Source organism: Ischnura elegans, chromosome 1 (genome assembly GCF_921293095.1).
Source record: "Ischnura elegans chromosome 1, ioIscEleg1.1, whole genome shotgun sequence".
NCBI classification, from domain to species: domain Eukaryota; kingdom Metazoa; phylum Arthropoda; class Insecta; order Odonata; family Coenagrionidae; genus Ischnura; species Ischnura elegans.
Window position 1 is genome coordinate 13100059 of NC_060246.1, and position 14016 is coordinate 13114074.

Genomic DNA, 14016 nt, shown 5'->3' on the forward strand with positions numbered 1-14016 from the left:
TTCTTGATTTTGTATGTCACCTGCATCTTCAAGTTGACGAATGCACTTCATATACATATATTATGTTTTTCTCACAGACCCTGAGGATGGTGACTCAATCCTTTGATGCCTCACATTCCTACCTCTGAGTCTAGTCGTTATCATTGGGGTATCTTATGTGATGAGTGTATGGCCAAACCTGCGAATAATGTATTCATTAGCATGAGAAAAATGACGACTTGGAAATTTTTAATATTTGGGTGACATTTGGGTTGCATTATCACAGGGGTTAGAAAAGGTAATTGTTGTTTTAAGGCATTTAGGCACTGCAGCTTTCAACAACTATTTGGGTACTCAAGCGGCAGTGCACAAAGTGGGTGCATTCAGCTGCAATTTGTGATCAAGATGTCGTGATCCCTTGGTGAGAGCGTACCCAGTGCAACAGGGGGCGACATGACTCTCACTTGTTTTCTCCCCTCCTCCTCGGTCCCATGGCATCAGAGCGTTGACTTGTTGAGTGAGGAGAGGTGTGCTCAGTGTAGCTGAATGCACCCATTCATCAATGGGAACCAGGGCTGCACACTGTGGCATTATATAGGTTGAACCTTTGAGGAAATATTTGGAATGGAATGAAATTCTTAAGTTTCTGAAAATTCATAATTTAAGTCCTCGCCAGTTTTCACATAGATTCTGAAAATTCATGAAGAGTTGATTGATAGAGTGTTTGTATTTGAGATTCCATCTCAAAAGTTTTGATTTGTGGATTTTAGAACTAATTTAAAGGTTTTGTGATGCAAATTGTACTAAAAGAACGATTTAATACCAATATTAGGTAAACAGTTGACATTCTGGCTCCTTTTTCAGAAGAAATCAAATTTGTTGATGTTTAACCCTGGCTTTTAATTCATTGTGATCTAATCGGGGTCTTAATATTCGGGCCTTGGTGTGTATTCAAATATTACTATTACAAATATAAATTATGTTGTGAGGAGGAATTTTCAATGGAAATGTTATGCATAATTAGGTTGTCATATTTCCAGTTTGAGAATGTATTTATGCATGAAAATAATTATTTTCAAGATCGTATGCATATTTTCATCACCAGCAATTTAATGTATACGTATACATTAAATTGCTGATGACGTAGAGAAAAATTTTTCGGCATGCAAATGAAAAATGTAGGAGATGTAGAGCATATGTATCTTACGGATGGTAGGTTATCGGATATGCTTCCTATGATGCTTCTACCATAACAGGATTGAAATTGATATCCGGGGAAATTAGTGCTTTCCTCCTGAATTGTATGTGGAAAATGATGAAACTTAGGCAGAGGAAAATTTTCTGCATCTTCTTATCCATGTTCATCTTGTTCAAGAATAGAGAAAGTTATGTTACTCTAGAAAATGAGAACACTTTGAGGAAGCCTGATGGCTGATGATGCACAAAACCCTCATCCTATGCCATGCCCTGTAGAAAAGGTGCCTTTGTGGAGGAGTTTACCACTGTAATCTCCTCCCATGATTATGTATTTTGTTTCTAAAATGCTTTTTTTTCTTTTAGTTTATAAATGATTGTATTAATTCACAATAGTATATATTTTCCAAAATGAGACATCTGTTCCTTCTTTTTCACGCCATCTTCTGCAATTGAAAAGGTTCTTGCTTCCTAGGCGTGTGTGGCACGTGTACTTTTCAAAAAGCTGGAGGTGTGTAGGTGTGTGTCGTCGTGCTTATGCTCAGGGATAGGGGAAAAGTTGAGAGTGCAGTGGCAGCGGTTGAAGGAGCGGTCCTGTTGCATTGTTTTCTTCCGCAGAGGGTGATTATAGCATAGACAAGGAGGAGGAGGGTGGAAAGGAGGAAGATGATGATAATGAAATAGAGGGCAGTGAGTCCAAAGAGTGGAGGGATTACCAGGAAGGCGGCAAGTGCTCGCTCTGCCAGCGAAGGTTCGAAGAGCAAGGTAATGGAGCCGAGGGCCATTTGCCCACACCCCTCTCCCGTTTGTTTTGCAGCGAAAATGTGGGAAAACCAAAATTTGCATATCTTCTGCCATGCAATACTGCTACTTTAGGCCCTCTCCTTAGAAGCATTAGATATAAGCATACAGACACTTTATTCTCCCTGATAATTTTTTGAATTGGCAGCTCTTTCTCCCCTGTTCTGGCAACACTATGTGACAGAAAACAGTGTTTACCCCCATTGGAAAATATTTTACTGTTTGGCTTTCAATTGAACAGCAAATTACAAAAGTACAAATTATCTATACCATTGAAGGATAGCCAATGTGGCAAATGCATGAATAGCCTGCTGCTTGCATGCTGATTGATATTTTAATGGATTGGCATTCTACATTGAATGTGTCTGCTTACTTAGTGTGGTTTGTCCTTCAGTGTTCTTTAAACAATTTATTTTATTTTGAAATAGGACTTTCTGAATTTATTTTGAGGTGCTAATATTTTTACAAACTTTAAAAAAAAAAATTATTGTTAGTATTCATTGAACTTGGAATACCAATTTCAATATTACCACAACATGCCTTTGATGTAATCGTAAGATATTGATATCTTTTGAGTTGCTTGATTAGTTTTACAGTTGAATTACGTGAAGTTGTAAGATATTGTCATATCTGATTGGATGTCTGAAAGTCTGTTACAGTGGGAGTCCGTTACAACAAGTACAGCTTATAGCAAGGGTAGAGGTACAGCGATTTACATATATTTTTTTGTTGGTTAGTCCATGTGGAAAAGCATGGGGAAATTATATGCCTATAATGAGTGCTCTTATTTGAGCTTATAATGATTCCATTTCTCTGTGGATGTTATCTGGCATGTTAAACTTAAGGGGTTAACGTCATGCTAAACTTCAAGCGCAGGACGGTTGTAAGGTCATTTTAGATGCATTTCACTGAGGTGAGGCATCATTTTGACAGACAAATGAAACCTAATCCTCTCCTCTTCAAGTTACTGGTATAATCGTCTACTACGCTATGTTGTCATATTTCCTTGACTGAAGACCACCGCAAAACTAGATGCATATGATATCAATGTTGCACTTTAGTGTCCAGTACATCATAGTGCTGATGTTCAAAGAATTGTGTGAGGTTTCTTCAGTGATCATCCATTTTTGAGAGGCTTTCAGGCCTTCTTCCTCCAACCCTCGAACAGATATTTGATGACAAACCCTTGCAACCGCCTCGACACAGTGTTTATCAGATGGTTCTTGGCCTATGTAGTCTTGTGACAGCCCAGATGGTGCTTACATTACCATTAGAGCACCATGCCAGATGGTTTGGCTTGCAGTGATGTATCTTCGTCCTTAGTGGGATAATCTTGCATATTTTAGGAATTGCCCAAAACAGACTGTGAGCATAGTGAGCAGTGATGCCTTGAGACATGGACTGTGTAGTTCTCTCTATTGTGGGTCATTGCATGAGCATTTAGGGGTGGAATGAAAGACACACACATCACCCGGAAGGTGCCTGCTAGAATGCTGGGGAAACTATTGTCTCCATCACAATGACGAGGTGGTGAAACCCGAAAAATGTCGCCTTCATTACATCAAAAATTGTGAGTTGGGCAGAGCAGAGTTCCCTTAAGCCTCACGAATCACTTCGTTTACCTCCTTTAAGAGATTTTTCAATTTAGCACAAAACAAGCTTGAATGTTGATTCCATTTTTTTAGTGACACAATACTCCTCTCTCTCTCTACATTGCAGCTGTGAGCTCTCCTCCCCTTCCCATGATTCCTTTGGAGAGTCCTCGATCGCCCATTCCACTCCTCTGGCTCCCCACACCCCTAACTGAAAGCTAATACGTTTCCGATCGAGTGTGGTCCAGTGGTCTGCCACTCTTCAATAGGCAATACATTTATCAATTCCCTGGCTTGCCCTTTTCAAAAGAGGAAGCCCAGCATTTACCATGTACATAGTTTGCCCTGACCTCCTCTCTTTGATCCATTTCGAGGTTAGTCTCCGCAGAGGAAGAGCCTTGGCTGTAATTCTCCCAACATGTCTTCCATTGGTGAGCATGCATAATCTTTCTCAGAGGATGAACATCGTGTGACATCGTAACATGGATATGACATATTCCATGTTTTTATGTCCATGTAACATATGGAGTGCTATTGGAAATTGTATTCGTGGAATGATATTTACCTGATGCAATTATCTGTTAGAAGAGAGGGAGGTTTTGACGAATAAATTAACGTCCAGATAAAATTCGATCATTCATAATGAATAAAGCATCACTGGTGATGGTTAGTGGTCGTTAATTTTCTTTCTCAAGATAAAATAGAGGAGCAGGGGTATATATGGCAAATGAGCAAGAATGCCTTGGTGCCTACTGCACGAAACTATTTTTTGCTATTGATACCACACTGTTGAATAAAAACGGTCCCTCTTTAGAGAGTTTTACTGACAGTTATCCAAGTTTTCCCTTGGTTTGTTTAATTTTACATCTCTTGAGATATCAGTGCAGTGCATACACTCCCCCACCTCCATTTGTCCCTCATAAAGGTTGCGTAAGCCAGTGGTGGATTAAGAGAGTGCCGCCCCACCCCCTGTAATTTTTGGACAATTGCTAAGATGTGTTGCACAATTTCAAGCACTGAGGAAAGTATAGCTCGCAGTAAGACAGTTAAGACATGTTATGTACCATCCACTCTGGTTTTCTCCCTGCTTATTACATCAATATTGATGGAAAAAATTGCCTGTAAACTTAAAATACTAAAGTTTTTTATATTCATTAAAGAGGTGCACATTTCCTGTTTGGACCAAGGTGTGGACTTTATTGTTCAGAGTTTTTGTAATTAGAGGTTTGTTACAGGTCATATTTTTACATTAATTTTTTCTGCGAAGGGTCCAGGACTGATTTCAAAATAGATAGGTTAAAATATGCATTTAGTGGGTTTAATGTGTAGAGGTTTTACTATGTAAGGGAGGCATATTTATTTTATTTAAATAATTTATCTATATAACTAATTATATTTGCGCTATACAATCCTTCTTCCTGACAGCATGCCCGACCAGGCATGTAGCCACGAGGAGGGCTTTGCAGGCCCAGGAAATCCCTCCACCCCAATTTTTTTCCTTCATGACAACTACCCGCAATTCATTTGCTGAAAACTTATGAAAGGGCAATACAAAACTGCTTGCAGTCTTTGTAGGTATGTGGTTTACCCTGGTCATTTTGGGGTCAACACATTCATAATTCATATATTTAACATCCTTCATCACCTACTATGCACATCTCATCCTTGGTTTTTGCATGCCAATTTTCCCATCTACCTGTCTTTCAACAATTATCGTCTTTATCACATCATGATGATGCCAGTGAGGTTGTCCCTCCATCCCAAGGTTTTCATAAGAATTTTTTCTTGCTCTTCTTAGAACTTTCACATTACTGACATGATCTACAGTAGACTCTCGTTAATACGAACAACGTTATTACGAAGCAAATTGTTGGTCCCGACAAAAAGGCTTATCTAATCTATAGGAAAGGAAACGTTATTGGTGGTGCATTCTGGGGGGTCGGGATTCTATGGATAAGCATCGACATTTATACACTAACTAACGGCATTGTATAACTGAGTAATGGCTTATATAATGGTGGATGTACACCACACTACATCATAATCATTGTGCTACGTTTAAGTTCTCCTTGTGCACTGTACCCTAGAGCATCAATTAGAGTTCTTTCTTCGGTAGGGGATACTTAAGAATCCACACAACATCATATAATAAGCTTCATTCCTGTGTAGTCATGGGGACCCACTCATTACCACTCTTAAATTACGATGAGTATGTCCTATTCTTACGAGCATTGGATTTATGAACGTGCAGAGATACGAACATTTGAAATATTCAAGTGTGCCCGAAATTTCAAATTTGGCTCCTTTGGAGTTGGCCGATGCGACACAGTGTGGTGTAAATAAACTCGCACTTTGGGCACAGTCTGAACAGTGTCAATTAAATCCGTTGTGAGGTCAGCAACTGTTCATCATTTTGCCCGTTCTTCTTTCCCGTGGACAGCACATTTAATTCGCTACATCCGCTTCGCAGCTAGATCAGTTCGTTGCAATCGTGAGTTAAACCAAATTGTAATGCAGTGTTGCATTATGCAGTGTTGCATTATGCAGGATAACCACACTTTTCGATGCCTTGCATAGGTTTGTCAACTTACGAACAAGCTCTTGGTACGCCTTACAATATATGTACATAAATTAATCGCGTATGTCGTACTCACAAGCTATTCTGCAGTCAGAGTATAAGTGCAGGAGATGGAAAAGTCAAGGAATTTTGGCAAGGTATGTTTCTTGCTATGATTCTTGGAAGAAACGCACTTGCGAGATTCGTTATTATGAACCTCCGTTTTTTCAATCCCGTGAACTTCGTAATAACGAGAGTTTACATATCCATTGACCTCCATCCTTTTTTGTGAACACCAAATTTTTAAGGATTCCAAACTTGATATCTCCACTGCACTACCCTACAAAATCATGTAACAAATGTAAGTCCTAATAAATTGATTTATTATTTGAATGCTTATATTCCCAGCTGTTAAGAGGATACGTTTTTGAGGAATGCCCTCTTCACTTGTGCTATTCTGCTATTTCCTTCTTGCTTTGTCCATCACTAGTCACTGGCTACCTTGGTAACATAGCTCCTCTATCACCTCATGTTAATGGTTTCCTGGTTTAGTGTTTGTTTAAGTGTCTTTGTTTCTGCTGCCAACCAAAACCTTGAATTTTTTTGCATAGATTTTGAGCTTATGCCTAGCCATTTTCCTTTTTATCCAAATTCCTAAGAATTTTCTATGGATCACTCTGTCTCCGCTATGGACTGCTATGACATTAGCAAATCACAGCCTCTAAATTTTTTCTCTGTGGATATTCATTCCTGGCGCTTCCTTCTTTATGTATTACGTTGATAGCTTTCTCAATGAATACATTTAAGATTGCTGTGGACTGGGCACACCGTCATCTCACTCCTCTCCTAGTTCTTGCATCTTTGCAGGTGGATCTAAATTTAATCACCACTGCTTGATTTATATATAAATTGTGGATAATTCTCCAGCCATGGTGGAATATTCCAGTTTCTTTCAGGATTGTAAGTATTGCATTCCATGTTATCAAAAGCCATCTCTAAGTCCTCCAATTTGGATGGTGTAGCTTTACTCCATTATCTTTTCAATGAGCAGCTCAAAATGCCAATAATGTCTCCTTGCTTTTTTTAAATCCACATTGGTATTCATCTAAGAAACTCTTCTGCTTTCTATTCTATTCTTCTGCTGGTGATCCTTGTCAATATCTTCTCATTGGGTTTGTGGTTCTTATATGTATCTTCACACCTCTCCTGTCTCATCTATCAGTGAATATGATCATGTTCTTCTCCAAGTCCCTTAGTATACATCCTGTTGTGTGCACTGTGGAGATGATTTTATAGAGCTGAGTTAATTTCTTCTGTCCTGTCCTGAATTTTATTATAAGCTGTACAGGAATTATATTAATTCAAGGTGCATCCATAGATCCTTCATTTCCGCATCAAATGGGATCTAAGATTTGAAGCTCCTGTATCAGTCTTATATACTTTTTTGTATAAATCTTATGTGCTTGAAAAGGAGATAAAGCCTATTGTAAGGCAAAAGCAATTTATTCAGATAACCCTTTTGAAGATATTTCTGTCATTAGTATAAAATAATTTTTGGGACTTGGGTGTTAGTCATACTAAATATAGGTACATACTTATATTCATATAAATTTTCGAAGTTAAGCAGAAAGAAAGAGAAAGTATGAAAACTAAATAGTCATAGTCGTAGTGTAGTAAATTGATAAAGGGTGAACAATGGTGGAAAACTTTGAAGTCAATGTGGAGCTGATCAACTTCATACATTATTTATTTTTGCAATCCTTGCTTTCTTTCTTAGTTAAGAACAGAATGAAAAATTTTTCTAACTAATTTTTCTCTGGAGGAAGCACTTATTACAAAAATCATTAATCTGTTTGTGCATAAATTTAGCCACAAAGTGTTATTGTACAGTATGTTATTTGGTTCTTCATAATCTTTATTATATATTTTTGGTTGGGCATATTTTAATGCGGTTACCTTTATGTCGTCTAGGTGAGTGAAATGTCATATTTTCTTAAGAATGCCTTTTTATAGTATAATTGTTGTATCATGTTCAAAATTGGTAATAGCAAGAGTTGCCAACTGTTTTTGATGGGATGGAAGAACTGTCCAATTATTGTGTTTTATCCTTTTTCTGCTCATGTGGATGCAATCCTTAGATTAGAATTAAGTAGACATTTTTCTATTTGAGAATGGTTGATTTGAAATTCATTTTATTTCATATTGAATCTGCTGCATGCATTACTACGAAAATGCTCAATTTATACAGATAAATGTATATTGAGTTTTGATTTGAACCGCAGCCGATACATGGTTATTCTAGCTTCCCCAGTATTTCATTCCAATCCCAAGTTTCTGTCTGGGTCGGGTACATCTTCTCATGGGGTGACAGACTGTTTAGAAGTCAGTTAGTGAAAAAAGGCAAAACTGGATGTTGGGAGTGCTCTGAAGTATGCTGTGATTTATTGATGTGGAATGTGATTAAACTGATCAGATGTGAAGCGTGACATTCAAGCTTAGTCATTGCATGAGTGGTGGGTAGCTCTTTTACAGAATCCCCTTTTTCATGAAATTGAAACTACATGGAGAAAATACTCTTAAAAATTGTGAGGTCAATGCCAGGGTCGCTAAAGCTCATCTCTCAGCACCTTCCATTTTCTTTGGACTGTGCAAGTACATGAACTGTAAAATGAAAAAGCTGGCAAGAACCCTGCAATTTTTATGGCACGTCTATCTTTCTTCTCGCACTCGTCAGTGATCTCAAGATTTTTATTACATATGTATTTAGCCATGTCAGGCCATTCAGAGTATTTTTTGGAGCAGATCAATGAACATAAAGCAGGAGAAAACAATAGGTGCTTAATAAGAAATATTTGATACAGATAAATGCAGAATTGACACTCTTGGTAAATGAACAAATGGCAGCAGATCCTATGAACCAGGAACAAAGAGAACAACTGCCATTGCACCTGTACTTTAAATTGTTTTCTGATCCTTTCTGAAATCTTAGTATTATTTAAGTTCTTGCCTTAGTCATCGGTGTTGGTTCATTTCAGTGTTTTTCACTTTTTGGCTTAGTCAGTGTTGAAAATAGAATCTAAGGATTCAGTTGTCAAACTGTTGAGCTAAGATGGTCGTGAGTAGTTGAGATGGAATAAACTCAGTAGTTGTGCCTGCTTAATTTTTACCTGGGTAAATTTAATCATTTACGAGTCGCACCTGCAGGCGGTGAATAGCTATCCAACTCAATAAAATGGAGTTCATGTGAATTATGCTGTGCATATTTTGCTCTAGTGTGGGTAATGTGCAAAAATTTATTTATCACAAGGCATGTAGAAACTATATTATTATTCTGTTCACAAAGTAATGGCATAAATTAGTGCTATTTATGGGCATAATTATGTTAGCATCTCAGTCCATTCTGACAAGAATGACACAAGTTTGCAAGGGGTGCATAGGGCAGTTATGTCAAGTGCCCCCAACTTTTTCCATTGACAAGTTTCCATTGTCAATTGACGAGTGGCGCCATCTAAAATTGCCATCGCTCCCTACCTGCACTGTATTACAGTCCCCCATCCCATCCATTTTTCCTACGAAGCATTTCCCACTGCCTTTTCTGTAATTGCTCGTGCATCCTTTTTCTTTCCTCTTCCTTATGATTGACAGTCATCTGCTACACTTATGAATCTGGAGCACCTTTAAGTGATTTGGGGTGCATTTCCATTCCCACCCCCTAGACACACACATTGGTGAACTCTGCCTACTATGCACAAAACCTCTTTCAGTTTCCCATTCAATACTATTTTACATAACTATTTTTAGACTTACATTTCTCCTGCCTTATATATTTCCGTGTCGCCATCTCTCCAATTATCTCCGCTAACTTTCAACATCATATTCCTCTGCCCTAATGTAGCAATTCTTCTTTTGTCAGTCCATTTTATTTCTATAATACCTTCTGCTGCTTGTCCTCCCTCAACATTGTTCTGAACCTTGTTGTTCCTATGTTTATTTTCATTTTATTTTCTATCTTTTTCTCTTCATTACTGGATGCTAATGATAATTTTCTGCCTCTATTTCACTTGAGAGTCCTTGATGTCTTTGCTATGATGGCTGCCTTTAACAACACCCACCCTTTAGAAATGATGAAATTTATTGGTCCTATTCTTTCCTAGAATTTTAATTGAATAATACTTAATCTTTTGTCTCTTGCATATGTTCATAACTGAAGGTTCATAGTCAAACGAACAGTTGACATGCTAACTGTGCATAGCTCATTGTTGGTGAAGACTTCACTAATTCGACACAAAATGCAGCGGAAAGTGAATAAAGCTAACTAAACAATTATAGAGAGCTGCAGAGGGAAAGAATAACTATTTTTTTAGTTATGCATCACTATCTGGATAGTATAATGTGTATATGGATATAAATGTAATCATATATACCTATATGAGTACGTGCATGAAACAGGTCAGGATTTCCAAGGCTCATATTACCAAGTTTTCAGGGGAGAGGTGGTATGGATGCAGTCAATTCTCTTTAAAATGTCTCCTACAATGTGGAAATGTATTGCAGTGCCCTTAATTGATGTCCCCAAATTATGGTAAACTGTTTGCTCCAGAAAAGTCATGCTTATAGGAATATATTGACAGATATGGTGCTAGCTGGGCCGAGGTAAAAGGTTAGACTGCTCCCTTATGTCAGCAAGTCACGTGTAAACAACCTGTCATTAAAAATACATGGAATAAAGTGAATTTAGGTGTACATTTGAAAACAAACATTACCAATTATGGATGTTACTCAAGAAAAATTTTCATTTTAGCTAGCTTAGTTGGAAAATTGAGAAGAATTTTAGGATAAAGTAAGCATGTAATCCACTCAATAGCAAGAAATGAAGATGACTAAGAGTTGCTGAAAATTTGTAGCTGACTTGAGATGCTGACTTCACATAAAGGCTGAAATAATTTCAAAAATAACTTTTGTAAATCTCGTGTAATCAGTTTTAAAATTCAATTTTTCTAAATGAAATCAAGCTTCTTCATGAGTTGGTAGGAAGGAGAATTCTGATCTCAATTTCAGAGAGAATGAGCATAAATGAAAGTACAGCATTTTTCCCGATTATCCCAATGGCTAATGGTGGGGAGAGACGGCACGAATAATCGGAAAACACGGATAACCCATACTTTCAAATAAATGGCTTTTAATGCTCATAATTTATTTTATTCTCAAACCACCGGAAACAGCTCTTATTGGCCATTTTACACCGGGGTGTTCAACAAATGTAACAAGTAAACGTACACAAACGACCATGCCCTGGACCGGGGTAACCTACCCAGGGGGGACTCGAACCCGCGACCACTTGTTTGGCAGGCAGGAACGTTACCCCGCCGCCACCGAGGCCGGCAAAACTATATATATGTAAAACAAACTATATATATTATTATTAATGCAGTTACTCTGTTATTCTAGAGTGCTTCCAGGTCTCATTGAGAGCTTTCTTTGCCAGTTCGCGATCTTTTAAGCGGCGATAACTTGGTTTTCCTCGTATTATTAATGCTGCATGTAAGGCCTGGTTTTGAAAACCACACATCCGTGGCTTTGTGATCACGGATACTGAAAAGTGGTTTGCAAGAATACCTCAAAACCACTGCTCGACGTCGGAAATCACACTGTAAGGCACCACGCCACGTAGTCGCGTCTCGCACAAGTTGCCCAGGTTGCAACTGCTGTGGGACGTGTATTCGTGATCACGGAGCGCAGTCGAGCACTGCAAGGCTTGGAAAACAGGAACACGGTGCTCCCGTGTATGCAGCTGGCATGCGATCACTTCCGTTTTACGAAGGGTATTCTAGCAGAAATAACAAGCCTGGTGTATCTTAGCATTAAAGCAGTAATTCCGGTGATTTTGCGTCCGATTTTTTTTTAAAGATCGCGGAAAATATTGAGCGAGAATAAAAATCATGCATGGATAATCGGCAATACGGATATACCGCAGCCGGATAATCGGGTGTCTGCTGTAGTTGGAAAAAATCATAATACCAAGAATTGCATTTACATGGTGCTTTTAAAATACACAATACGAGGGAAAAAAGTCATTTAGCCTCATGGAATAATAATTTGAACCAACTTTTTATTAGAGGATAAAACTTTCGATATGCCATAAGAATATTCCATCATGAAATAGGTATATTCGGACAGAAATTTCCATGTTGAATTAATATTTCATTTTACTGTTGCATGCCTCGCTATTTTAAGTATTTATGTATTTACATGTAGATTTTTTGGAACTGTTCTTGAATTACTGGCCCGATATTTTTGGTGCAAATGCTGCTCATGTATGCTATTGCTTCTTGTCTTTCTTTCCTCTCTCCCATGTTCATTCCATTGGCACTGCAGACCTAAGAGATGGCACCCTTAGCTATCCGGCCACTCCTCTCTTCAATGGGGCCATTCAAGAATTATGTAAGGCCACTCTCTCCAATTTAACCCCCACTCCTCATCCCCCATCCTTTCTCAGGAAACACACACACTTTCTATCTTGAGAAAATTGTCTCTTGAGTTTTGGAAGCAAGCTCATCCAATGAGTAATTTTCCTCTCAGGTTTCAGCAGTTAATAGGAATATTGTTCATTTGATGGTTAAAGTTTGTTGGATATGTCTGGAATTCATTTGAATAATGACTTTTCACAATAACTTTTGTGGAAGAGAGAATAGATTCTGCATTTGTCGATTTGTATCATGCTGTTGTTTAAGTCTTGATTCTTCATCGAATCCAGAAGTGATTCTGATTTGTTTTCCTTAATAGTGACTGAAACCAGATTCATTTTGGGTGATCTTGAGCTCTCTCACTTCTTGGGAAGACAATGCTGGGTTGTTACAGGTCAAGGAATTGAGGGAAAAGTCGTTCATGGCATGGCAGGGATAATTTACGCAATGACTAGTAAATCAAAATAACCACCATGCTGTCGGCTGGCTAAGGGCTTTTGCCTTTGGTGTGGAAAGATGTATGGTGAATTTGCATTGGAAATAGATTAATTCCATTTAAAACCCTTTCATGTGTTGACTTCTCTCGAGTTGCACGCAGGTAAAAAAATTAAAGGCAGCCAAATTTATTTCAGATCCGAGAGAAGGCTATTGATTCTATTCACTGGGAAAATGTTAAATCATACGTTTCATGTGTTGCTTAAATTAAGGTTCTGGCAACATTGCATTTCATCATTTTTTTAATCATCAAATGACTATTTTGTTTTCTTACTGCCAAGAAATTCAGGAAGAAAATTCCTCTGCTCCATGCTCAGATTTTTCATGTTTCTCTCATGGAAAATTTTGGGTGTGAATTTTGGGGGCAAACGTGAATCGCGGGTGAAGTTGGCCTTTGTCGAGCAAAATGTTACGAATGATTGAGAGAAGGGTGCGAAAAAGTCAGAAATTAATATTTTATCGGTGAATTTGAATTCAGGAATATTGTAACAACCATGCAGTGTAACCCCATAAACCTGCCCCAAAATATCTTATTTGATACTTGAATGGCCCATAATTATCATATATACATGAAATATTGGTATCCTGTTTGGGTGATGCTTCAGCATATTAATTAAGTTTATTGAAATCAATGGGTGATAAATAGTTGATAGTTAATTAGCAATTTTCATCCATATAAGGTAGTTTTTCCAATTTTGACCTTTGGTTCTTTGTCTATGATTTTGGGCTGATGTATTTACATTATCAGTGTCAGGAATGAGCAAGGGTTATGAAAGGAAATGTCCATAGTTTGAACTAAAGGCATAAATGTAAAGTCTGTCATCGACATTTTCCTTGTCTCTTTGAGTTGGCTGCATAAATAAAATCATCCAAGTGTCTCAGATTGTAGTGACTCTTTGAAACTTAGTGCATTCCGTAGTAAGCTGAAAGTACA

At 37.9% G+C, this 14016-nt stretch overlaps 1 protein-coding gene across 15 annotated transcripts in view; it reads left to right on the forward strand.

The window, feature by feature from the left end:
- LOC124155779 (glutamate-gated chloride channel) overlaps window positions 1-14016 on the forward strand; it is a 661010-nt gene that overhangs the window by 579845 nt on the left and 67149 nt on the right. For 8 of the 15 annotated variants that reach the window (XM_046529880.1, XM_046529974.1, XM_046529888.1 and 5 more), the window contains exon 11: window positions 1792-1938. The exons of the other annotated variants lie outside the window; for them this stretch is intronic. In XM_046529880.1, the coding sequence (XP_046385836.1) occupies window positions 1792-1938 (147 nt within the window). The remainder of the gene's footprint in view (window positions 1-1791; window positions 1939-14016) is intronic. 15 annotated transcript variants of the gene reach the window in all.